At 36.2% G+C, this 27,980-nt stretch overlaps 1 protein-coding gene across 6 annotated transcripts; it reads right to left on the bottom strand.

Annotated features, from left to right (window-relative positions):
- Positions 1 to 39: 39 nt before the first annotated feature.
- Positions 40 to 27,980, bottom strand: GPR155 (G protein-coupled receptor 155). Of its 6 annotated transcripts, none has more exons than XR_010431907.1 (17): positions 27,845 to 27,980; positions 22,396 to 22,901; positions 18,593 to 18,992; positions 17,136 to 17,301; positions 15,744 to 15,899; positions 14,583 to 14,666; positions 13,145 to 13,265; positions 11,776 to 11,860; positions 11,604 to 11,694; positions 10,218 to 10,491; positions 9,509 to 9,613; positions 7,655 to 7,788; positions 6,015 to 6,110; positions 4,964 to 5,028; positions 4,153 to 4,290; positions 1,483 to 2,068; positions 40 to 233 (listed from the first exon to the last, which is right to left on the bottom strand). XR_010431907.1 is itself a non-coding variant. In XM_064660796.1 (17 exons), the coding sequence occupies exons 2-16, from the start codon at positions 22,853 to 22,855 to the stop codon at positions 1,515 to 1,517; spliced, it is 2,403 nt and encodes an 800-aa protein (XP_064516866.1). In that variant the 5' UTR covers positions 22,856 to 22,901; positions 27,845 to 27,980; the 3' UTR covers positions 40 to 233; positions 1,483 to 1,514. The 6 variants fall into 6 exon arrangements, 5 of the variants coding, with proteins under 5 accessions (XP_064516866.1, XP_064516862.1, XP_064516865.1 ...); XM_064660796.1 differs by having other exon boundaries at positions 1,483 to 1,542; XM_064660792.1 differs by having other exon boundaries at positions 40 to 2,068.

The raw sequence follows: 27,980 nt of genomic DNA, 5'->3' as shown, positions 1-27,980 counted from the left end.
ACCCTCTCACATCTCACAAAACAGCACAGCTCCAAACTCTGAAATCAAGTAATAGATTTATTGACAAATTACAGTATTTAGAAGCCAGACATACTCACAGCTTCTGCTCTTAAGTCACATATATCTAATTATTCCAAAATATTTGATGCAGTTGTCTTCAGCAGTTATTATGGAAATACACTACTGTTTTCCTTTGTGGACACAGCCTGATACAAATGTCAATTATTTTGTTGCTGGAAAACATTAAAATATGTCAGTTTCCATAGCATACATACGCAGTAGAATGCAGTTATGTTTCTGTGCACACTGCAAAAGTGCAATAAGAATGACAGTAAAAGGAATTATTTTTTCAATGTAAGTCCTGCATGGAGTTATAGCAACCATAAAACAACTGCTACTTGAACAGGAGCTTATGCTGCTAAAATAATTTTTAATTCTTAATACAAAGTGGATGCACAATCAGATAGAATAAAAACCTGTGTACTAAAAAAAAGGAAAAAAAAGAAGGGAAAGACTTTTAAAAACAAGGATGAGAGGAGTTATTAATATGCTTGAGCAAATTATTTTTTTTAATACCTGGATTCCTTTCCCTCACTATATAAAATTTTTGTATAGACATATAAATGCTGTTCTTGCAGTTTTAAAAGGGCAGCACAACGGTTATCAGATATAACACTTGGTCTTTAACTTTTTTAAAATACTGCAGAAGACACACAGGTTCTCAGATTCTGCCTTCAGTGCACAGGAATCTGAGTGACACTATTTAGATATTGTAGGAGGATACCTGAGGTTTATCAGAAACCTATGTTAGGCAACCAACTAAAATTTAGGATCTTTAGCTACTCTAAACCCCAATTTGGATGTTCAGTTAGGATTCTCTATATAATAGATTTTAAAAAATCATTGTATTTAATTTAAAAAGTTCCATGATTTGAAAAAAAAATTTTGTCTTGACTTACACATGTTTCCAAGGCTTCCATAAAATCCTTATTTGAGGCTGGCACTTCTGAATTAAACTGTAAAGGCTAATTTCAGAATGTAAAAATCTACTCTTGACAAAGCTGTTACTACCACCATAAGGCAAAATTTCAGAACAAATTGTTTATTCCATGATGTAATTTCCTAATTTGGAAGAGTGCTGCATATTTTTATGGTTTTGAGATTTGGTAGGTTTGTACAAAACCATTATTTATTCCACTTGGTATTTCCTCAGCTTTAATCCTCTGACATTGCGAACATTGTCACAACAATTCCACTTTTATAAATGGAGGATTTTATCTTTACGGGAGAAAAAACCCACCTGATCTGAGGTGTAAAGAGCTATAAAAAGTTCCTGGTGTTAGACAAGAGCAGAGTAGTCAAAACTGGGGTATGATTGAAGAAATCCTACTTCTATGAAGTCAGGGGGAAGCCTGACTGTAAACAGGCATCGATATTTCATCACACTAAAATATGGAAAACAGTCAGCAACATGAAAAATACCTTTTATGGGGTTTTTCTTCCTCATTGTGGCATCAGTCACTAAAGCTGCTGTTATAATGCCTATAAAATACAACAGTGACACATATAATTTTACTATTTGTTTTGCTCAGAATGGAAAAAATGCTCTAAATCCAGAGCATCTGGTTTCGTTTAGTTGCATTCTGGTTGGACTGCTCACCAAATATCACTTCCTACCATTTCCTTCAAAATAGACACAAGTATAACCACATCTCTCAATCTTACAAGAGAGAATAGCACAGTTCCCTGAGAGCCCTGAGAAAGAAATACTTCCAGTTCCAGTGGTGAAGGCAGAGGGTGGTCACATTCACCCCTAACTACCTGTCCCTTGCCTACATGCTCAGGTCAGTGGCTCTCAACTGCAACTGATCTCTTAGGAATAAAGCGGTAATACAAGTATTCATCCCGAAATTCAAATTCATTTGTAATGTGCTGGACGACACCTCCTTTCACCAGTCTGTCCCCGTACATCACAGCTTCGCCACGGTCGGAGGCAAGGCCAACTTGAATGAGCCAGTTCACCAGGTCACAGCCAAAGAAGATGCCAGTGGAGATCTTTGCACCACACCTGTATGTCAAAGGAATGATTCACCCACATGTTCTGTAAATCTGGTATCACCACTGCACGATGGGGAAAGGCAAGGAAAAATAGCAGGAAACAAGGAAAGATATCATGATAGTTAAGAGCACGTTAGAAGAGAATTTGCAAGTTTTGTATATTAGGGACATGCCAATGTTCCCTACCATTTCCTACAGACATTTCAACGAGAAGCAATATGGACATACAAAGTTGTTTTACACTTGTGCAAATAAACTTCAGTGGGCATAAGTAGATATTTTCCTAAAAACTCACACAATGTAATTTTATTTCTTGTGTACTTTACTTCCCACATACTTGTTACCATGACCATTCTACAACAAAATATCTGATCTGAGAGCAGCATGCCCCCAGCAACTGGGACTCAAGTCTGAACTTTAATTCCTTTTTATAATTTATGGACAGCTTTAAACAGACACTAACTGTTTACGTACATTGTAAACAAAAACCATTTACAACTTGCATATCCTGTTAAGTATTTACCACACAGGCAGTACTAAGAATAAACAAAACCTTTACAACAAGAATAATTTTCTTCTACATATTTATGAGGCCATGCCACTGGCATCTACCTAGTTGCAGTAAAAATGCAATGCAAAAATTTAGCTGCAGGAATTAATGTTTCTGGTTATCTAAAATCTACGCTATGGAAACCAAGCCCAGGGTTTCTGAAGGCAATTAAGAGCTACAAGACAGCATAAACCAAACTTTTTTCCCCTGTTTGGTTTTTTTTTTTGAGTTAAAAGCAGCACTAACACAGAGTAAGTGTTAACATCTACTAGCAGAGACGCAAAAATTAAAATAAATTAAAATCCATAGTTATAAGGTCTCAGTTATGTTACTTTTAAATCAAAGAGGATAGGATCGAGACAGATGAATATTTAAAATGAGAAGATAAATGCTTTGTTTTAATTCACATGGATAAATAAGACATGAAACAAGTTCTGCACAAACATATTACAACAATGAAGCAACAAATATCATATTTTCATGTATTCTCAGGCGGAGGTATGATTAATAAAAACCACAAAACCCAACTTAATGAACAGCCCAAAGCCCAAGAAACCACAACAGCAGAAGAGGCACAGGAAACAAAGATGTAAAACCTGTTCTATTTCACAACAGAGGTTTTCTGCTACATCTTTCTTATGGAACATAACTGACTTCTGAGGTGACTGAGCAAAATCTTGATGCTGTCTAAAACAGTTCTGCAATGTGGTTTTGGACTATCTGACCATTAAAAGACCACCCCATCCTGCCAAACTAGTCCTCCTTAAAAGTTTACATGATACGAAAAGTCAAAGTGTCCTATTAGAACAATTCTTCATGTCTCCATTTATTATATTTAAATAAAGGCAGAATCTTTTTCTTATTCCTGCTGCTTCTGTCTGCATTTTATTTCTCATCCACCTACACATACCTGAAGACATAATCCTTGATTCAGGTATCATAATGTGCTTCTGAAAGCTCTGCTGATCTCTAAATTCAAGTTTAGGCCTCATTAGAGGTATGAACAAAAGAAATTTTATGAACACAAAAGCTGTAAAAGCACTAAAATCACTATAATCTCACATACTGAGTGGTCTCTGAGTACACGCTAAAGTCAGTTGCAACAGTTTTGTGTCCTGTAAAAGCTACTTATTTGTAAACATTCAGTCACACACACATGGACAGCTTCTTCATCTCAAAATAAAATAAATGAAGGGTCTCAAGTTTGACAAAATTTAGACACATGAACTATTACAAGTATTATGATATACATTTTTTCAGAACTATTTTATCTCCTGAACTCCAGTTAAATGCAAAAACTGGTGCAATCCCTTAACGATATAGAACTTTTTCTAATTTATTGAAACCCTAGATGGGACGTGATAACTTGCACCTCAACGTTTCAGTGTGAGACCAGAAACATTTTTCTCTTAAATTTTTAAACCTTGGGGATTGAATAAATATGCCACAACAGGAATTGCCCACAGATTAAACTGCATTTCATTATTTTTAAAAGGTGATTTATGACCTTTGTAACAGGTTATATGTGCAGGGAAGAACCTTACCTTCTGCCTCTGACAATGCTTTTGACACAGTGATCTCTATGATAACGAACAAACTGTTGACAGGTCATCCTGATGTCCTCAGGTACAGAGGGGTCTGTATGCCCTGCTGCTTCTCTTCCACCCCAGAAAAATGCAAGCCTAAAAAAAATAAAAAAATTAAAACCAGCAAAACTACCAGGGCCGGTTTTTTTGGAACAGGAAATAACAGAACGGAACTCCTAGGAAGGTTACCACAACTGTTTTACTCTCAGTGTCCAATACTTTACATGTAATCTTCCTAATATACTTGTATGGCTTTTGAACACCGAGAAATGTTATTCTAGGCTCAGGCAGAAGGAAAGTCAGAGTAGTTGGGAGCCAGCTTTAGCTGCTGCATTCACATGGCAGCCAGTGAGCTCTAAGTTAAAGATGGCTTTGTACAACTTACTCCTCCACAGTGAAAGTGCCCATCCACACAAAATATGTGCATGAGGTTATGAATACGGGACTTTCAAACAGCGATGATATAATCTGATTCAGCATCCATATCCAAGTTTTAATCTATCAGCAGAAATTATTTCTGAAGATCCATCATTTGGCAAAACTTTGTCTCTAGGGAACCCTCAGGATTTTTGTCTTCAAAGGTGTCATTAGGACAGCAGTAAAACCTCATGCACAGTAAACTGCAATTACCTCTCCATAAGTGGGAGAGAAAAGAAATTTGGAAGACTGAACAAATAGGAAATGGAATGCTACAGCACTAAACACTCAATACCCTTCAAAAATGACTATCAGTCATAATTCAGTTTATAAGTGTAAAGATTCTATTTACCTTCGCTTGCACGGTAGAATGATTAAATGCTTATCTAAGCCAAAAATACCGAAGCAAATGAAGCCCTGGAGGAAGAAAAATATAGAAAAAGCAGCATTAAGCAAAACTTTGGTTTCTATAAACAGAAATTAAGTGTTGAAAACTCAGTGCCAAACATACATGTAAAGTATTCCTCTTCTCTAGATAGCATTCAAAATGCATTTTGTTTCTGCTTTGATTTTTCATTTGAACCTTAAAAAGACAGATTAATACATAACAGTCCACCAAATAAACCCTTCAAGAAACAGCTGGGTAAAAGTAATGTTGTGACATGACACTTGACACTTTGGGATAACTGGCTATCCTTATACAGCCAGTTAGTAAATCTGTCTTTGTTAATGTCAAGAAAAGAAGAGATTTACTGTAATTCAAGTGCTAGAATGCTCTCTACTTAATTCATTTTTCTGTACAGTTTTTATACAAAACTACTACCATTATTTGATACCGCAGTGCATCCTGTAGGCACGCCTGCCCATGGATCTGTAAAACATTCCTCTAGTATGTATATTAACACTGCCTCGTTTCCACCTTCACACGTAACAAAGCTACCATGTATAAGTTTGCGCTGAAATAGGCCATGTGCAGCCAGAACAATCATCTGTATGTCAGCTCTTAGCTAAAGGTGCTGTCACTGAAAGTAGGGATAGTAACTTAAGGCTTATAGCCAAAGTATCCATGCAGTCATCTTGCAACTGTTATACCAGTGTAACTCCACAAAAGGGACACTGGGGAAGCTTTCTGATACAAATTGGGCAAAATTCCCACTTGGTTTCCATAAGCATTTGACATTCAGTTGTCATTTGTACCTTTGGAAGTATTCATGGTCATAGAAGACATGCATTATGAAAGAAAGCTATTAAAGCAAAAGGAAAAGCTTGAGGAAAAAAAAGACAAAACACAAGGAGCTGGTGACTTTGGCACTGTTTCAAGACTTCAAGTTACAGTGCTTGTAACAGCATCCGTTGCAACATCCATCAACAAAGTAATTTTGAGAACAAACATTGTTAAGTACCTGACCAAAATTAAACACAGCACAGAAGAACTGCAATTCCACATACAGCCTCCCGGGCTCCTGGTTGAACAGCCACCACAAACAACTGGAGAGATTCTGTAAAGAAAACAAAAAAACAATAACAAAAACCATAAACCTAATCTGATTGTTAAAAATCAAATGCATTTCTTATTCTTCACATGCTAATAGATTCTTACACAATTTCCATGGTCTCTATTTAACAAATGATTCAGATAAAGACAAATCACAGGCAATAAACACGTTAAAACATTTGAGTTAAGCTTAAAAGCTAGGTAGGAGGGGAAGGCTTGGTTGTTTTAAACATAGTACTGCAAATCATACCAGTGTAGAGGTCCTGCCTCTTTACATGTTTACAAAAGGAACTTGCTTTAAGCATACTTAGGTATTCAAAGACAGCCAGTATTAGCCCTGACAGATTCGCACTGTTTGTCTTTAGGCCTATTTAGCTGAAACCAGTGCTTTCTACATATTTCCTGCATAGTTAAGATTAGGTTAAGCTGAAGCACATACCACTTCAGCTATTTTAGATGCCTGGTAGAAGGAAAAAAACTCTCCGAAGTTAACCCATTTGTGTGTAAAGGCTAATTAATGTAACTTTATTTCATTATGAAATAAAATTATTTCATAGTGTCTATGTAATCATCCAGATACAACTAAAATATAGGCTAACATTTGCTAGATTTCTCAAATATAGAAGATGTAAAAAAAAAATACTAGCATAAAACATTTGATAGAGGAAATTTGAGAGAGGGAAACCTTCCATTTTGTAATTTAACAGAACCTGAAAAGCAACAGTAGTAGGCATTAACCCACACAGTTGTGCTGCACTGTCCTGTTTCACAGCACTGCGTATTTATGCCACACTATTTCCCATTTCAAATAAAAATACTCCCCCAACTGCAATCCACAAGAAACTCAACTTTGAGCATTACATTCAAACACAGAGAGTTGTTTCTCATCTTTTCAGAGCTAAAAATTCAAATTATATCCCCAATGCATTACATTCTCGTATTTCCTACTTGTAGGTGGAGGTAGATGCAATCACAGCTGGGATTGCATCAGTAATGAGGAGTGGCACCACTAACTTAGCTACATTGTCTCCAAACCACCACTAAAAGCAACAAAATTGCATTTTCCCATTTAAAATAATCTTAAAATTATTCTTCATTACTAAAACACCTCAGAGAAATCCCAGTTTCACTATAAACGTGACCAGATGGTCCAATTTTTGTAGTCTCCTTCAGAAGTACAGTTCAGTTTATATTTTTAATTATTGTCTAGGGAAGAAGACTTAACTCTTGAGAAAAATGGGAAGAGGGGCGCTAATGATGAATTAATTACCAAATTATATCTTTACATTTTTTTTCCCTTTAGGGTTCTCTGGTGTGGCTTGCTCACTATCATCATTAGTCTTAACTTGCCTTTAATTTATGATCTGGCACAGAAAAATTAATTTTATGACATCCTTCTTCCAGTAAGGGACCAAAATAGAGCCTCTATTTTATTTAATGAATTGTTACATAAGTAAATGGAAGATTTTTACTGGACTGTCTACATAGCTTTCCTAAAAATCATTCTACCTCAATGAGTTAAACAACATGGGGAGAAAAAATATTTACAGCAAACAGGCCAACAACAAGAAGTAAGCACAGCAGCACATGTCTGGCCAGCTGTTTGTCTCCAGTCTGTAGCAGCTGTTCTTCCTGAGCCAATACACACGTTTGAGCACTGCAATGACTCACACACTGATCCACTGAAAAACAAATCAGAAATGTTTGATTAGGCCTCTATCTTGTGAACTCCATGAGCAAACTTGTTAATGTCACTTGCTGAGTCAAATTACCCTGTAAGTATCTATACTGAAGTGACACATGCAAAATTTAATGTTGGCTTTGACAATAATCTGTTCAGACATCTACTCAAATGAAACAGTAATTTATATGCGCTACTAAAATGAAGGAACTTTTTGCAACAGAATTCTTCTTTCAAAGATTTAACTCAAACTGATGTTATGGTTAATATTTGGAAAACAGTACTAGAAATAATGAAACACGCCCCTCCCCCCATTTCTCCAGTTTTTAAATTTTAAATTAATTTCTGAAAAAAAAATCAAATATACAGTCGGCTCTAATGTTTTTACTCTGCATCTCTGTGTTGTTGAGCTCTAGATCAGATGCACAATCAACCATACTTATTTCAGGTCTGTGAATGTATTTTGAACATATTATATCAGAACACCATCATAATTCTATTAATCAAAAGAGCCAAACACAAAGCAAATGGATGCTTGTCTCCCAGCTACAGAGTTCTAAGTAATTCTGAGTATCTTCCTCTAGATGGCAGTGAAAAACTTCCTGATAAGGGCATACCTAAGAATTTTCACCAGATACCTGTCACAGCAGTTTAGTGGGATAGTAAAAGAATTAGTAATTACTGCAGCCAAAGTGACACGAGTGTATGCATTACAATTTGTTTTTACTGATTATAGTTTTGAAGTGTTCACTCAGGAGGTTGAAATAATTTCCACTCAATCATAAGGTATTTTTTGCCTTATCTTTCAGGATAAGAAAATTAAACTGGCCTTCCTCTATCATTGAAGACATTCTTATGATTCTTGTTTAAATTACTTAGTAGATAAAATAGTTGGCAAAATAGGTAGAAACCTAGAATTTTGTGAGAGGAGATATAACTGTAGTATCCTTCAGTGTGAAATATTTAGATTTGCTGAAAATTATGTTGCATGTAAACAAAACATAAGGATACGAACTGTCTCGTTAAGAATGCAAAAATACAAGAAAAAGAAACAGGAAAAAGAGCAAGGCTGTACTGCTGCTAGTTTTGATTACTGGAAGTGATGCAAAATAAGAATGTGCTGGGCAGGCAGTTTTCCATTAGGTGCTGAACAGTCAGTTTAATCCATTTTTTTCTATTTTAGTGAATCCTAAGGCCCTCAATTTTCACCATCTCTCTCTCCTAGACATGAACAGTACAGCACCATGGACATTTAATCTAATTTGCAATAAGCACTAGATCCCTCTAGATCTCATTCAGTGATCAAAACACAACAAAGTCTTTTTTAAAAGATGTAAGATGTGAATATGAGAATGTAAAAGAGCATGTTTATGTTAAAAGCTTGATGCAAAGTAGGGTTATGCATTCAACTTCCCAGCATCCAAACAGGACAATGATGGAGAGGTAAAGTCTGAATGCTTAGAATGACATGTTAAAGTAACTCAGTGTTAAAAAATAACATTCGAAACAACTGTCCCTCTTGAGCACTGAAAGATTACAAACAACTACCAGCAGAAGAGAACAAACACCTAAAATATTGCCTAATAATTGAATTCAATATGAAATATAAGGTATCCAGGTAGAGTTGAGAGCACAACAGTCCCAACAGTTTCTTTGTGAAAACAACACAAATGTTGAGGAAGAGCTTGTAGTATTAAAACAAGAAGATACTACTGCTTTACCTGTCTCTATTGGAGGAACCTTGCATTCAACAGCACTTGACACCGCTTTGCTCTCTTTAGCACAGGATAATTCACCATTTGTTGCTTGACAAGAACAGCAACCTACTAAGCATATACAGTAATAGGATAGTTAGTTTCCAAGTATAACAATATATTCTATGTAGCTTTAAATATAATGCTCAAAAAATAACCCAAAAGGAGAAGACAGGGTTAATTTTTCCAGTTTGCTGAGACGGTAAACAGGTTACAATATTAATATATAGGAAGTGTTTAATGTTACACTACCCCCATGGAAGTAACATAAGTACTTTTAGCTAGAGGCAAAAAAAAATGGAAAGTGATCAAAAAGGCTACACACAAAAAAGAAGGATTAGAAACACATCGAGTGCTTCTGCTGGCATATAATTCTTTTGCAGAGAGAGGGTTTAGTGAGTAAACAATCTCAGATGCCTAGTGGACTGTACTTATCACAGCCTTATCAAGATACCACTACTTACATAAAAACCATGCACGTGCTTTTTTTCTTGTCCACTTCCCCAACTCTTACAATAAAACTTTCCTTAGAAACATAAAGCTAAATCCTTGGGCAGTTAACTCTAGATTTTCTTCTGTCCTAGTGTAACACCTGAAGGTGTAAACTGTCCTTACTAGGTCAGAATTAAATTTGGAATATTATTTTACAGTATCCCAAGCCATTTATTGTTTTTACCGCTTTCTGCTGATGTCTCTGCAGAAGACCCTGGAGAAGGCTGTGCAGAAGACCCTGGAGAAGGCTGTGCAGAAGACCCTGGAGAAGGCTGAGGCACAGAGGCTGAAATGTGTTTCTGCTCACTCCCTCCCACTTCAACCTCCTCCACTTGGCTTCGTGGTGAATATGGGTTCAACACCTCATAGCTTGACTCCTGCCTATTTCTGTTCATGCACATAAGTGAAATGCCTGACATCAATATACTGATGAACAGGATCACTGCTGTGGTAATTATCTGTTAAGAAAACAAAGAAAACACACTTAAAGACAGGAAAATAGTGGCACATATCTGCCTTTCTAACTTTGGTAATTTTCTAAATATACATACAAACGCATCTGAATAAGACTAAGTTTTCTGTATTAACTGCTCTTGCACCTTGTGACACTGAAAGAGCAATCAGTACATGAGACTAATTTTCTTTACAGCTTTTTTTTTTTTTAGTGTGGACTCCTATTTCCCATGCAATCCAAAAACCTCCCCTCATCATTGTCACCTTTCCTCTGAGGATCAGTAGCCTCCAAGTTAAGTTCGGCTCAGGTACCTTTTAATTCCAAAGAGGAACGTGCTCTAATTTCCATGCTTTTGTCCATGGGGAGTACCCTATTAATTAACCTTTCCTTCTAATCATCTGCCACTGATACCCAAAGTCCACTCTAAGGCTATTTAATACTTGTGAAGGTGCCACATGAATAATACTAAGTGACTCATTGACTTCCTATCCATAAGAAAGACAGAGACAAAACGTGACAAGTATCTGTGCTAGTACATTTTACATCCTCTGATAAGAGGAACCATTGGTAGTTCAGGCTCAGGGCCTTTCAACCCATGACTGTGCAGAGACACCTCCCCCAGTGCAAGCAGTTACTGCTACACAGGTAAAGTAGATCCTATCTACTTTAGGTTACAGACCAGAAGCCATTAATTAGCTATTGGATAATAACAATTTTAGATAATTATCAAGCGAGACTACAAATTAGTCACCAGGAAAAGGGCTCTGCAATTCACTACCACTCCTAAGCCTTTTCTTTGGGAAGCCTACTCCCCCTTTTTCTTAGTCATAGCTGACTAAACATGAAGTTCCTTGTTCAAACAAGTTTTCCTAATGGTTCATAACAGAAATACATTTTTGTATCGATCTATAAGCATTTTACAATGATATATATATATATTACCAAAATAAACATATATTATATATATATATTATATATAATATAATATATATATATAATATATAATAATATACTTCGCCAGAAAGGTACTTGCATTAGAAGCAGAGAACACAATTTCTCACTAATGTATTGGATATGGTAGAAGTCTGAAGTGATGAGCACAGAATATGTTCATACCTGGTATTTTCCATAGAAAAAGGCAGAGTCAATACTAGTGTTGTTATGTTCACCAACAATTAGTAAGACTCCCACCAGAACTGTTGGGATTCTGAAAGAGCAAAGTAAGAAGTATGTAACATATTTGGCATGCTCCCACTAATTCTGCAGGGAAGCATTTGAATTAACTTACCCCCATCCAGCTATGATGATAAACCCAATGGGAATCTTTACTGTTTCTCTCTTCTTCAACAGAAATAAAGAGAAAGACAGAAAACCTAAAAAAACAAACAAAAATCCACCAAAACAAAACCAAAAGAAATGCCTTGTTTATTATCAAAAAGGGAATCAATAAGTACAGAGTCTAGAAGCTGTATGATGTGACCTGCTCAATAACTCAAGATATTCCTCTCAGACGTTTCAATAGTCCACAATTGTTTTTCTAGCTGTATTCTGAGAAAGTAAATTAGAAATACCCATTGTATTAAAAAACCATGTTAATAGTGAAACACTGAAGAAATGTCAGGACATTTTATATTTAAAATCCACTTCTAAATATTAAGAAAGGTTAACAAGAATATAAAAGATGTCATAAGAACATTTAAGACACAAGTAACTGATTTCTTAAGGTACTGACAGCAGTTGTTCTATTCTGACACTCTTGAGTAACCAACAAATAATGTATTCTATTATAACATTTCTTTAAAAACTGACTAGTCCTTCGTAAAGCCAATGATAAATTTAACAAAAAAGTTTTACATATTTTTACATACATAACTATACATGGGATTATCTTCTGGAACTGCCTATTCTATTCACAACTCAGCAGATCAGCAACATTCTCATGCTGAAGCAAAGTTAGTATTTATGTTACACCTTACCTATCTCAGCTAAACACCACAGGAATTAAATCCTTAGACTTCTAGACTCAGGAACAGTACAAAACCTCTTTTGAATACCCAAAGTATTTTTTAAATCATATATGTAAGGTTCTCTGAGCTTCTTGATGCATCTTTCAATTCTGTCTTATTTCAATCCCTTCTTAATCATATACACACATATTGTTTTTAGAAATTACAATTGCCAGGGTAAAGAGATGTTAGAGTTGCTTTGGTATTTCACTTCATTCTGTACTTTCTACTTTTTGAGGCACCAAGTTTTCAAATCTACTTAATGCTGTATAATTAAAATATTAAACTTTGTAGTAATTAAAAATCGCCATTAAGACTTCGACTAGCTGAAGGGCAGCCCACCACATTCACCCTATTTGTAATTGCTTCTGCCTCGAGAGCAGGTTCGTGTCTCCTGTCACACACTAGCCAGGCTGCTCTATCCAGCAAAGACAAACAAGACCTGCCCTAGGTATAAGCTTCCAACAGCAGAAGCAGTGCCTGACACTTAGCCCTGTGTTGCCAGTGCTGCAGCTTGGCACAACTTAAGTGTACATATTTATAGAACTACATACAAGTGAAAGGAATGATTACTCTGAAGAATGTAGCAACATTATTTCAGTACATTAATCTTTTATTACAGTACCTAAGTTCTGCCAAGAAAAAACATACCTGTCCATAGGTAGGTGCTGTAAAGTGAGCTGTAGAGAAATATAAAAACTAGGATCTGCATGGTGATGTCTTCCTCTTTAACAACAAAATTCCATATCACCATTCCAATGCAAGCAATAAACTGGAAAGAAAGGTGAGATGCCATTATTTAAATTGGGAAAGCAGAATGACAAGAAAAACTAAACACAGTGCAATATACTTGCAATAAGCTTCAAAACTCCAACCCCGGATTTACTGGAGTGTGATTTTACAAACTGGATACTTCTCTTCGCAATAAAGCACTGCCACAGTAAATTCAGTGTTACAGTTCTGTCACTGAACTATGGTACCCTATTTTCAGGAGGGTTTTTTTGAGAGTAATTATATACTTCATAAACTAGGAGCAAGGCCAATCTGAAAAAAACCTCAACTTTATATACCTTTATAATAAGTAAAAGCTGATGTTTTTGATAAGTACAAACCATTTATTTGAAATGATTTGCACATGAAACTGAGGTCAACAGATGTTTGTTCCGCAAAGAATTTGAACAGTTTTCATCCAGTGATACGGGATATATGATAGTTTTAGTACTGAAGGAATCCAAAAAGATAGGCTGAAATATTATGGAAATAGTAACACAGTAGTTCAATTTTTTTATCATAAAGGCTAACTTTGCTGTTACAGAACAGAAGCACCTGCAGTTCTTGTACATGCCATTTTTTTTATGTGACTCCATGATCAAAGCTCAGAGTTTACTATATATATACATAGAGATTTTTTTTTTAAAAAAAGCCAGAACACTTCAGAAGGCACTACCACACAGACGTATTACAAGCACAGGCTGTTCTCACTGAAATTATAGGCAGTTGTGCAGTTGACTTCAAGGGAATAAGGAGCATCTACACTCTGTAGTTCTCTCTCAGATTAAATTACAATTAAAATTAATCCAGAGCCATTTGGCTTTGGCCTTCACTAGCCACCAGCCATTCATTCCCACACCCCTTCCTTTCACCAGCACTTGCACCTGTCTGATCCCTCAGCAAGCCACTTCAGGGGGATAAACATCACAGGGATTATTTTTCTATTTGGCTCCTTGAATTGGGTCACTATAGAGTCAAACATACGCTGCTGTTCCTGGTACTGCTGACTTCAAATCAGTATAAATTGAACAGAAGTGCACTCAACAGTATTGGGCAGTAACTGAAAATACATTTCAGAAGCCACTCTCCATTCTAATTGCTTATAGTTCTGTTTGAGAACCATAGCACCAGCATTAACTATAATTTTCTTCAAGGGTATATTTTAAGGCACAGAAATTGTTTAGACAAGTCACACATTAGAATTCCCTGCCCTTCATAGATGGCTATAAAGATATCACTGTAGAAACCAAACTTGTAAAAATGTTTAAAAAGACTTAAACTGTCAAACTCACACAACAGCATGCTTCTTACTACTGACCTGAGCAACAAGTAGATTTGTTGTAATCATATGAGGAAGCTGTTTGTATTTCTTACTCAGAAGAACAACAATAAGAGACCAGGTCTGTAACATACAAGAAAAAAATAATTTAAGAATAAAACCAAATCCAAAAGAACAAAGAATATTCTTGCAGACTATGGTGAAGTTAAATACACAACAAATCTTCTGGAAAAGTTTCTTAGCAACATGACTACTCTAGGCAGCTTCATACCAACTGCTGTCAGTCCCTATGCCTCCGCAGCTGTAGCCAGAAAAAGCAATGCATCTTTGTGTTCTCATGATGGTGAAATATTCCCAGGAAGCACCAAGAACTTGCCTCTAGTGTACAGAAGCCTATTTGTTCCTCAGAATATAAATGACCACAGAGTGACCTGGCAACTTAGAATTTAAGATTCTCACCCATCTCCCCTGAATCTCCCAAAATTATATGAGAGCAAGTGGCAGCATTAATTTCTGGCTTCCCTTCAGGCACAGTTTCAAGACAAGAGGATTTCTTGTCTTGAACAACTGAGACAACAACTTTAGAAAATTTCAACTCCTTCAAACATAAATGTTTTTATTTCAAAAAAGCAAATAGAATAATCACACTATCTGTATTTTTTTTAATAAAGCCAAAACACAATTCACATTGGACTTCTGGATTATCTCACTTTTTAAGAAAAGAATTTCTAGGAAAGGAATTTGATAAGTTAAACCTTTCAGGTTAAACATTTTCATTAATACTCATTAGGATTTCATTAAATAAATATTCAGTGACATTTCTGGAGCTGAAGTTTGTACACAGCATTCATTACTGTGATATCCAAGCACCTTATTTGGCTTGATGTAATTAGTCCCTGTGGTGTAAGCTAGTACTGTAATTCCCTCACACCCTGTTATTAAAAATGAAAACAAACCCAAACAAAAAAGAAACTCCCAAGCCCTGCACTAAGAGCTCTAATTCAGCCACCCATCTTTCTCTATAGTGCAGCTTTCCAGCAGACCCACTGCTAAATCAAGATTTTTAACTCCTTCCTTATCTTTCTGCAACAGAATATGACAAGGAAATATGAGTCTTATTGTGATTTAATTTGCTGCTCATGTACTACCACTACCCTGACACAACAGTGTGTTTTTGTATTTCACTTCACCAGCACCTACCAGGGAAATGAGGCTGACGATACTGATGTCAAAGCTAACGTTTTGGAGTGCAGATGCCAGTGGGTTGGGGTCCATAGATGGAATGGTCAACAGCCACGCAGACACATACATAATGGGTGCAGACACAAAAGTGCTTATCACCATGCCTGAGGTAATCTGCAAAAAGAGTCAAACGAAAACAAGAACAGAGTTAATCAGATCTCGAGCTAAATAATCTGCTTTCAGGAACACAACCACTGGCAAAACTGGACCTTTGAATTAAACATACACAGACCTTTAACCAATCTGTGAGTTGCTTCTATAACAAATTATTTACAATTTAAGCCAGAAAGTATCCGGCTTATGCATGCAGCTAAAATGAACATTTTTACAAGCTTCTGAAATAGCAGGAATAGAGAGTTCCCTACTGCAAATTCTTATAGCTTTTTTATGGGTGTCAAATACACTAGTGATTACAGCCTAGGGGTGAATTTACACTGTCACAATTTACTTTTGGATGCAAATATTCATACCATAAATAAATAACAAAACATATAGTTATGCAAATACTAATATTCACCAATTCATGAAAATAAACCATATATATTTACATTCAAGTGATTTCTAGTTTGGCATCTCATTGTTTTTCTGCTTTCTGGAATTTGCACAGTGATGGAAGTGTGAATTGTCGCTCATACTACAGACCACTGCTTTAAACAGATTTCCTGAGCTTGCAGGGCACAAGATTCTATCTTTCAAGATTTATTTTTAGTATCCTTTCCCCCCCTTATCTTAAAAAAAAACAAAACAAAACCCAAACATCTAAACAACCCCAAAACAGAAAACATTAAAAACAATAGAAGTTAACAGAAATGCTTCAATGTCAATTGAAGTGGAAAAAACATCTCTAAAATTTGTATTTTAAGTTGAAAAGGTAGTTGGTACTCTCTACTATACATAAAAAAAGCGTAAAATGCGTTTCTATCACAAGATTTAATTGAAGGGCAACACAACTGGATCAGTTAAAGCATAAGATCTTTCAGCACTGAACTAATACTATTCTTACTGAAGTCAGTAACGTAATTTCTCTTTTTCTAAAAAACAGTATCTCAAAGATTAGGTCTTTGAAAAAAAAACCAAAAAAAACAAACCCAAAACCCAACAAAGATACAAGTTGTTTATATTTAATTATCTTAATTCTTCCTACTAGAGTCATGAACAAAAAAAAGTACAAGGACTTATATATGAACATCTACTATCAAGGCACTTCAGAGATCAGGAAAGTTTCAGGGAGTACAAGTAAGTCTAAGATGTCTATACTACAGAAAACCAAATTCTTCAAGCCTACTTAATTAAGTATTTCATCAACAAAGCTCAAATTTAGCACATATTTGGAAAAGTCTAACCACATACAATTCCTACTTCCATATTAAATTGACTTGCAAATATCGCGACACCAGGTGCTGCTGGAAAAACTCCATAAAGAAATGCATAGTTTGATAAACTGGTGTGGTTGACCACGCTGTCACTCCTGTCCAAGAGCTCCACCATTTCTCTACAGAGAAATGGCATCATAAGTCTGAAAAGAGAGGGGGAAAAAATTGAAAAAATATTATTTAAGCTATAGCAATAGACTCTTCTTTACTCAGAAAATGAACCAAAAGGAAATTTAAGGTTTGTTTGAATACTACTCATGAAAAGCAAAATACTAACATCATTTTGAATGATTGCCTTCACTGTTACCAAGGCATTTACCAGCTGCTTAAAAATCTTATGTCACAAGTTACACTAAAAAAAAAAGATAAAAATGACAACAAACTCTGGGATATAAGCAGACACATTCTTTGTATAAACTTGGATTTAGAAAGGTAAAACATAAAACACCCCTAATTTTTCAACTGTTAAATAGTAGCTATAAGCAGTCAGAAGCTGTGAAACTCTGACCACCTTTCTGCAAGCTGTCTGAAATATAACAAGGGTTCAAGCTTAAGTATCCCATTCCAAATGTTTTGGCCAGCAAACCTGCTGCATCAGTGCTATTTTGTTCACCTTTAGCAATAGCCTAGACCCCACAGAAACCCAGTGTAAGCCTTACACAGGGTCACCAGTAAAGCAAAGTGGTAATATTAAAATCCAATTTTTTTTACATTCTTACAAAATTTGTCATTTACAGATTAGGTCTTTAAGTCTGCTAGTTAGTTGTACTGATATTCAAATGCACCTTCAAAATTTACAACATAAACCTGACCACCAAACAATGATTCCATTATGTTAATTGTAGCTCTGTAGGACATAAACTATTTAATTCACTGCTGAGATATATTCAAGGGAAGATAATGAGTTCTAAATACAACTTGTCATTTATTTATGCTTAAAAGTCAAGCAGTTTAAAAGCATAAGGCGACCATTTTTAAGCTCTTCCAATATAGCAGTTTCAAAGATTTATAGATAAAGCAAGGAAAAACAACTCATTTAGAGACGCATTATTTAAGCCAAATAAAATACAAATACTAATCAAATGTACTTAAAATCACTATTGTCTAAGTATTTATTTAATAAACTTTAATTTAAGCTAGTAATTCCCCAACTACTTCAATTCATGACAGATGGCCTGCAGGCAGTCCATGAAGCCACAGGACCCCTGATTTTTTTTTTTATCTGCAGAGCCTGACAACAGGTTTGTAGTCTGCTTAATTTCCCTTAAAAGTTAACAGTTGTATAGTATCAAAGAGTTTGGGAAGCACTCAAAATACTGAAAGTGAAACATACTATCATTATAATGCTTTTGAGAGAAAAGCCATCTGACCAGGGTATTCAGAGCTTAAAACAGCTAAAGAACAAAATTACAAAAATACATAAATCAAACTTACAGTTTAGCTGTGATGAGAAGGATCAGTGCAACAAACATACCCTTTGTCAGTTTTTTTGTTTGTCCCACCATAGTTAGTCCAAGGTAAAAAAGTGCAGAGCCAGAAAAAGAACTGCCCAGTCCATCAAGGAAGCTTTCAAGGTATTCGGGAATTTTCTGGCCAAGAATAAAGTTTGAGGCAATTCCTATGAAGACCATGAATACAATTGGGTTCTGCAAAACTCGAAGGAGCGCTAGGCCCACTATTTTGATTTTGCTGTGTGGCACAGTGCGATTATCCCTCCACTTCTGGATTTCACAGAAGATAAACCCCAGGGGGTTTAGCATCATAAGAGATATTGGAGCCACTAGGTAAATGTACTGGAGATACTCGGGGTAAGTGGTTTGATATAAAGCTTCAACTAGAAGACAGGAAATGAAGAGTGATGAGTGATAACATTTCAGTACAAAAATGCATTAATATTGAAATTAAATACTGCTGTTTGAAAACTAAAGAAAATGATTTCTTTTTCCTTCAGAAATAACTGAAGGATTCATTTTTATTAACAATCAATATAAGATGATGCAGTAAGAGAAGTATGCCCAATCACATCAGGCCACAGTCATCTAATGAACACATTAAAGACAAAACACTAACTATCCAATACTTTTTAATGATTCTACAAATAGTCAACATCTATAGAAAAAAAGAAAGAAAACAATATAACAATCCTATGTTTCCTTTGAGTCATCCCAAATGCTGCAAAAATTTTGGCTTTATTTTTGACTTGCTTTTCCTCCCCAGGAATGTGACAAGTATGGATAATTAAATGCACCTTTGGAGGACACAAGTTGCTTCCCATCTTAGGGGAGTTTCACATCTCTGAAATTTAATTAGTTTTCACTGGGTAAGTCAGGTGTGATCATTCTACATTGATTCAATACACAGCAAAGCAACAAGCAAATAAAAAATAGCTTATCACTTAATTCTTAGTTCATTCTCTGGGACTACTCAGGACAAGAGTTATTGCTGTAGTTATGGTCCTTCAAGGAACTTTAAATCAAGTGCATTTGTTTTCACTGCTACTATGTACTTTTGAGTCAAAGTAGAATTGCTTCTTATTTCAAGTTTGTACTAACAGCACTTCAAAAATGATGAAAATACTTTGGAAAGATATACAAGATTAAATTCTGGGTGAATTAAAAAACCCCAATGCTTTAAAAGTACAATGTTGTCTTTTATCTGCCTTATAATGTTACTATATTCAGTAATTTTATTGTTATTATCAATAACATAACTATTAATAGAATCTCTATTATAATATATTAATATATAGTTAATATTACTACTATAAGAATAATTACTATATATACTATATAGATATATAATGTATATTTTATATGTATTATATATACTATGAATAATAACATTATTAACCTGTTATTTTTCTGAAAAGGTTTTCCCTCATGACTACGTTTTTCAAAATCCAAAATATTTTTATCTTTATATTATTTCTTCTGAAACTTCTGAATACTAAATCAGCACTCAGTATGAACAGTCTTCTCTTTAGACTGAATAAAGTGACATTCTCAATTAGCTGATATATAATATACACAAGAAAAGGCACTAAAGATGTTTTTCCTCTTACAGGCCATGATCAAAGTACGTATACAAGAACTACCTGTGCCAAAATGCTGAATAAACTGCTGAACAGAACTGCTGAGTGTGTGGTTAGTTACTGCATTTAACAAACCAGTTTTAAGCACTAAACACATTTTGATAAATAAAAACATGTTGGACACTTTTTATGTAAATACATTTTTTTTCTAAAACCTCAAACCTTAGAGTGATGTTTTATATTGCTTTATACAGATATATATATTTATACAAATGCAACTCAATACAAGCCACATGTAAGTAGTGCCTGAGTGAAAAATTTAAAAAGCCATTACTTTCTGGCAAAGTGAAACTGCATACTTAATACAATATATCAAGGTCTATATGTACTTTTACTGATGTATGAAGCCACAATGCATTTTACAGGGTACAAAAAGTGTAACTAGATCACTGAGCCAGTGGGTGAAAAGAAATAGAAATCACTCCAAAGGAATCATTAAGACAGTGAAAATAATCCACAACTTCTACTGCTGATGAAACTTTTTTTTTATTTAAATAAAGGTGCCCACTTGTTGATCATAACAAAAAATTGAAATCAAAGATTTTTTTTTTTTTTAAATCAGTTCTCCATGTCTCAGCTGCTCAAAATTACATACAAGTCACACACTAGTCGTCCATGCTTAATACAATTAGTAACATTAAAGTCATGGTAACTGAGCCATCATCCACACAACAGTTCTGCTACACCTGTGCTTTAACAATATATCACTAGAGAACAGGTGAAGCTGTTCTGTCAGTTGTATCATCTCACCCAGTAATAAAAAACAAACAAAGCTTTCTATCATAGTAGTTTTATCTGCATCCGAGGGGTGCTAGCAAACCTCTGTGCCAGCTTTCTTTCACCCCAATATCACTGTCATAGCCATGATAACAGAAAAACACAGTGATGATCTTTGATAATTTAACCTGCATTTTGATTTTCCTATGTGCAAATCTTTGTTAAACAGCAAAAAACAGCGTAGTAAAGAAGTAATAATAAATAATAATAGTAATAGATTAAAGAAATAACATTGGATGAAGACTCAGGAAGTTATTGATTTAAGTGTTCAAACTGCCTTTTAAAATAGTGTTGTTTTAATACACTGATTTGTCAATACTGATTTTTTTTCCCTTACAAATTTCAACTCCTACAGCTTTTTAAAACGTATTTCCATTAAAAGATCAGGTTTTGTTCAAAACACTACCTGTCACCATACATAAAAAGAAGCAAGGCATTCTTTGTTGCCCAAGTGTCCTGCAGACACTTCAGAGAAGTCATTAATAGTAAAAACTTTGCATAGGTGACAGCATGAACTCTAAGAAACAGACAAACCTCAAGGCCTACAGTGTCATTGTTGCAGTAAGTATTCCAGTAAAGCTCTTAATGAATTTAATGGTGTAGATTTTGGCATTATCATACCCAGAAAAATATGACTCATAAATCATGAAATATCTGAAGAAATATGTAGTCTGACAAGAAAGTCAAAATAGAAAGAATGTTTTAACTAAGATATAATGGAAATACATTTAGACAAGCCCAAAATATATATATAAAAAAACCTCAGAAACCCTAATTGGCATTTAAAACACATACCAAGAAACAAAGATACAATCCTCAGTCATATTTGTGACATACTTCTGATTTCTCTTAAGAGGAATAAATTTCAGAAGATACAACTGAGGGAAACACAGCATTTTCAGCTAAAGAAGAAAAAGCTTGCAATTGCATTTGTCTACATTTTATACATATCTAGCAAATCTGAAGAGACTAAGAAAGGCTGAAGATTCTCCTGAGCATGCTGCCCTGGGATAAAGAAACTTTCTTTATCCTGCCAGAGATAAAGAAACTGCTAACTCCTCAAGTCATCTAAAATATGGGGCTACTTGTTATGTATAATCTGGAATTGCACAGTTAGGCTTCTCTTTTGTAACTGTTTTTTCAATTCTGTAATCAAATGTCATGCTTTTGGTTTTGCTAGAACAAACTTGCTTTCTTTTTTTGTTCTTAACCTTGCCTAGATGATGACTGATCTCAAAGAGAATTTTGCGAGACACTTCAGAAATTACTTTGATAACATGGAACTCAGTTCAGAAGTCAATTTCAAATTAGGGAAAAAAAAGCAAACATGTCTAGAACAGTGACAATTAAAAGAAGAAAGCATACTTACCTATTGGATATCCCAGTGCAAAGTCATTGCTTTGTGTAGCAAAAATAGGGAACAAACCTGCTTTGCTAAATCGATTCTCAGGATTGGCTACCAACAATGTTAAAATGCAGACTAAAAAAAACACAGCAGCTTTGGCAACTAAAACACTGTACAGGAAGGACCAATTCACATTAGAAAAGTTAAGTACCACCATGTTTTTGAACAGTAATGCTGGGAGTGCAAAGCGGGACACAAAATTTCCCAGTCCTTTGGCCTGAGTTGATGTGATAATGTTGGCTCTTCCAGCTATGTAGCCACAAAGAATTATTCCAAAGCATTCCAACAGGGCTGGGAAAAGCCTGCTTATTGACATAGAAGGAGTACCACTGGTGGTATTGAGTCCAGCTTGTCCAGGCAAAGAAATAGACATATTTGCTGAATATGAGAGGTTCTTTGCAGTGAAGTCTGGATAGCTATCCATTTCCTTTGACCACCTCTTCCAAAAGAAGAGTATGAAATGATCTCATCTGTAAAAGAAACAAAAGTACATTTATTAACTTCCACAACTGTATTTTTTGAATATTTATGGTACTAGGCTTGCTAAAAGAAGAGTTTACACTTACAAGTGCATTACAAACAAATAATGAGACAAATCACAAATAGCTAAAGAGAAACAACTCTGAGAAAATCATTCCATACACATATGATCTTCAGACATCCTTCACAACTCCACACAACTGAGCAAGACAATTGATAGAAGGCATAAATCCCAAAATAAATAAGAGGGTAACACTGAAATATGAAAACTAAACGTAGATTGAGGATTCAAAAAGCAAAAAATCTCTTGGAAGGGAAGGAGACATAACAAGGCCTTTTTTTTTTGCTATTATTGTAGGATCTAAACATCATCTGGAATAAATTACAACCATTCAGCATTTTCCAGTCATTGTTTCAGAAAACAGGAATTGCTAAATTCTCAGAGTATATTCCTCATTTCCAGACCACCATTACAAGCCTAGTTAACTGTAACACTAAAGCATAAGACTCTTTACATTCTCATTAGCAGCCGGTACCTACACATTCTCTACACATCCCACTCCCCTGTGCTTTCTTATTAAGTACAAGCTTATGCCCTCTTAAATTATTACAGAATAGACAACAGGAATAGCCCTTACAAGAATTGAGCACCAGGCAAGGCAGATAAATTTGACCAAGAATCATAGCTTCTCCACTCTGGCACAAAAACTGTTGACAAGGTCCTCTCTACCTTCCAGAAAGATTTAGAGATCAAATAATCATCTCACCCTTTAAGTTTGTACCTTGCTTTATGCAACTTTGACCTCTCCCAACATTTCAGTTTCATGTGCTAATAACACACTTTCCAGTTAGCAAAGAATCTACATATGACACGGTGGCCAATGATCTAATTCACCACACTAGTGCCTACTCACATTTCTACATACGATTCTTCAGGCCTGTAGCAGTGAAATTTAAGTATGCATTAAGTACTTACGTACAACAGAAATGTCTTGTTAGTCCTGTTCCTCACTTGTTAGCAGTGATCCCCTTTGAAAGGGCTGACCAGAACACTGCAGGTTTTATATGCCAGCAGACATGTAAAGTCTGCAAATCAGATGAAGAGAGTGGACACTGAACACTACTATTCATCGGTCAATAGCAAGGTCTTGCCAGAAGCAGAAACGGCTTTGGTGATACAGCTCTGCAAACTGTGCAGTCCATCACCTAACTCTAAATGTAAAATTCTGACATGACTAAATCCTGAAGTACTCTGGATAGGAAGTCAAGATAACTTACACACTTTGTAGGGATAGAAACCGAGGTAAACGCGAACTGATTTGCTGTAAGCCACGTAACGTACCAGTGGCAAAGCTAGATTGTCCATTCCCAAACAGTGTTTTGTACAGCACAATCTGTGCAAATTAGTAACTGGTTTAAGAGTCTTCCCAGTCTCTTTGTATCCTATCCACAAGGAACACAGAACTCATAACAGCCAGGCAAATAAGCAAGTAAATCAAGTCAGCGCAAAGGTGAGATCTTGCATGCTCTATTTCACACCCTGGCATCCAGCACACACATATTCATATGTAGCATAAACTCTTTGACTCGTGACTTTTATCTATGCCTGAGGCTTTTAGTAAGTACTTCTACAATGCTGTTTTAATTCATCTGGACTGAGTAGCTGCATCATCCAAATCTGTCCAGTAGCCTTGGTTATCTCTTCTCCCAAGGAAAACAAGTCTCACACCAAGTAGGGCTTATTTTAAAGCACATTTTTCTTATGTTATAGATGATACATTCACTTAGATTTATTTGGACCAAGAGCTCAAAGCATTATCTACTACAGAACAATGGAAAAACTTGCAATAAATGAAGAAGACAACAAACCATCTCTTCTAGTAGAAAAACTTAAGGATGTTGTTGGAATTTGCAAAATATCTGAAAGAGAATCAGAGATACATTTCCAATATTGAATTTTTGAAAGAAATCAGCCACATTTTACACTAGCTGCAAGGTGAAAAGCAGGTTTCTGGCACAGCCCCAAGTCAAATTCTTCAAGCTTACAGAACTGCATAGAGGTAAAGCTTCTGGCAATGCAATATGTTCAACCTACTCGCTTTTTTTTCAGCTATAAGATAAAGAAGAAGCTTTTTTAACAAAATGCAACATTTGATCTGTAGTGGAAATGTATTCCAGCTGTATCTATCCCTTTTCATCTCCTGTGCCTCCCTATCCAAGGCTAATGACAAAATTTATTCTTACTCACAAAAGCCACAGATTTTCAGCACCATAGTATCTCCTTACTCTTTTGCTCTCCTGAAAAGTGGTTTGACCTATCCAGGCTTTTTGCTTGCACAGACTGAGCCTATCGATATTGCTACACAAGCCCATATTTTTAAACCAAAATTGTGCCTAAATGAAACAGTTCTCTCATTATTTCTCCTCATAGAATTGCTACAAAATATAGAAATGCCCTTGTCCCCATTTCATAATTCTGGACTTAAACAACTATTTAGAAGACTGACTTATATTGTATCAGTCAATGGCATACACTAAATCCTGTATCTTCCTCACTAGATCAAAACTGGCATGGATACACACCCACACATCCTACAACCATCCTTTGTAAAGTGCCACAAATATTCCTGCAGCCTTCTTTCAGACTACCTTCACCTTGAACTTCATTACAAGGGACCCTCTGAAGTCACACAGGTTCAATTTTTGGTGAATCACATGAGTTTCAAAGAGAGAAACTGCATCACAGTAAAGGTTGCTACTGGCACTCCTCAGAGGGCTTTGGGAGTGAATCACCTCTTCAGCTCCCGAGACATGCACATCCCCAAATCTTCACATTTAACACAGATTATTGCAGAGCAGTATTTTCCAGAAATGCAAGGTCTTGCACAGCATGCTGCTTAACACAGTAAATGTATATCTCAGTGCCTTTTGCTCTACAGGATACAGGCATTTATATAACTGTTGTGAGATTATGCAATGACTAATTGCAGATTTAATATACAGTCTTATTACAGCTCAGGCTTAACTCAGACTAGCATCTCACAAGAGTGAAATTGTCTCCAATCACAGTCCTCAATGAAATCAAAGATAATGATCTTATGCAGAACTGAAACCTGATGTATTCGACACAGAAAAGAATCTGTTCTTATAGTAGATGTAGCAAAATAATGACACTAAAATAAGGAAATATAACACAGTTCCAAGGGAAAGCACTTAGCTTTGACTCCATAGGATATGATTTGTGGTTATCCTTTCAGAGACTGAGGATTGAATCCCTGAACACTCAGCCACAGCTGCATTGTTGGGAACTGCAGGCCAATACAGACAAAGCTTTTAGGAATAATGCTGCCTTATCTGCTGTCTACTGTGTTAAGCGTAGCTGCTTGCAACCAGACCATCAACTTGCATTTCTAAGGAAGGACAGTAGAGCCAGCACAAGAGGAAGCCTTGTATGAAGACCAACAATACAGACAGAGTAAGGAGTAAGTGCAGTTTACACTTCCCATGAAACAAACTGGAGCACTGACATTTGCCCATTTCTCTTGTAGGTTGTCAGTATTTGTAAAGTGTTAAAATTCACCAGACCAGAAACTTTATTTTCCAGCAGCTGTGAGTTAAGCAACATCAGGCTCCTCCAAGTACAGAAATAGAGAAGTTGTCTCCTTTACAAGTAGGAAAATCCCTTTCATCTTCTTTTTCAATGAAATTCAAAGACAGTATGAGAGAATAGAAGAGATAACCTCAACGTACATCCTCCTTTTGGTTTCTCACTCTTAAGCTTTCAACTGATAATCACGCTTAGGATAATGTGGTGACACTGGCAAGGCTGTGCACATTGTTCATAAATTATATCCCACAATATGACCTACTTTAATGCAACTCAGAAACTTTCCTACTTTAATGCAATGTGGAAACATCCCAAGGATGACACATTATTTTACTCAGGAAGCTGAAAGTAGAATTGAGGCAGGAAGAGTTACATTTGTGGCAGCTCTAGCACATCATCCTCAGCTCAGATTAAGCATCTTCACAAGCATTTTCATGTCAAAATTTGTGCAGTAAGTCAAAGAGGAAGGAACTGTAGGGAGATACAATGATAAAATTAAGTGGGAAGAAGTGATTACTGCAGTTCCTATTCTTTCAAGTTAACCATGATTTTTACTCTTCTCTTTAATGGGCTAAGAAAACAGAGAAAGGGCAATATTGCAACAGCAATTAACCTCAGAAGTGGGCCACCCCTATCTGCAAATCTAGACAATACCGCAAGAAATATCAGACCTTACATGTCTCTGAGTAGCTGTTTTTCAAGATCACGTTTCCTTTTTCATTCTTCTCCTGTGGTGTGACAACAAGAAGGCACCTGGCAGCGGAGCAGCGGGGGAAGCCGCGTGTGCTGGAAACCCTCGATGCCGAGGCCTGCCCTGGGTACCACTGGCAGAGCTCACACCGCAACACTTCAAGTTACATCAAATTCTGGCAGTGTGGGAGTTCAGACAAGCCCAAATGAAGCAACAGTTGCCAGCAGCACAGAATATAAACCCAGAAAACAAATGGGAAACACACCTCCCCTTAATTTTCAATTAGGCTCATCTTTGGGCTTGTCAGCAGATAGATACGTACTTCTGAAGCAACAGCATACCTTTTCCAAAAGGCAGGTTATATTTTCTTGCCAGAAACCCTTAAAAAGCAGCTCACTTGCATCACTTGCCAAACTGGGATGCAAAATCCTTTGACCCGCAGAGAGAAAGCCACAACCAAACGAACGCCTCTCGCCTGCCCTTTCCCTGCCCATCACTGCTCTCCTTCTCATGGTCACCTACAAGCACACATCGTTTTCACTCAAAGATAAAAACCCAGCAGCAGTGCCCTGTGCGACAGCTGCCTCAACAGCAAATACAGCCAGAAACCGGCGAAGGACGAGCGGGCAGCTTACCTACTCAGCTTTCGGCAGGCGCCTACGCACAGGAGTGCGCGGGGAGGGTTCGTACTCTGCCAAAGTGAGAACCTCTCTAAGGCCGAGGCCGCCGGTACCGAGGAGGGGAGGGCTGGCCCGCCCCGGCCCGCCCCGC

The sequence above is a fragment of the Pseudopipra pipra genome, chromosome 7 (genome assembly GCF_036250125.1).
Source record: "Pseudopipra pipra isolate bDixPip1 chromosome 7, bDixPip1.hap1, whole genome shotgun sequence".
Classification (NCBI taxonomy): domain Eukaryota; kingdom Metazoa; phylum Chordata; class Aves; order Passeriformes; family Pipridae; genus Pseudopipra; species Pseudopipra pipra.
The sequence above is the reverse complement of the archived record's forward strand: the minus strand, read 5'-3'. Positions and strand labels throughout refer to the sequence as shown.

Coding starts and splice junctions, on each gene's coding strand:
- GPR155 (XM_064660792.1), bottom strand. CDS start 22,855: ATGGATAGCTATCCAGACTTCACTGCAAAGAACCTCTCATATTCAGCA. Junction 15,900..17,135: donor TTAATATGGAAGTAGGAATT/GTATGTGGTTAG, acceptor CTCTTTTTGCAG/ATTACCTCAGGCATGGTGAT. Junction 11,861..13,144: donor CAGCACCTACCTATGGACAG/GTATGTTTTTTC, acceptor TTGTTTTTTTAG/GTTTTCTGTCTTTCTCTTTA.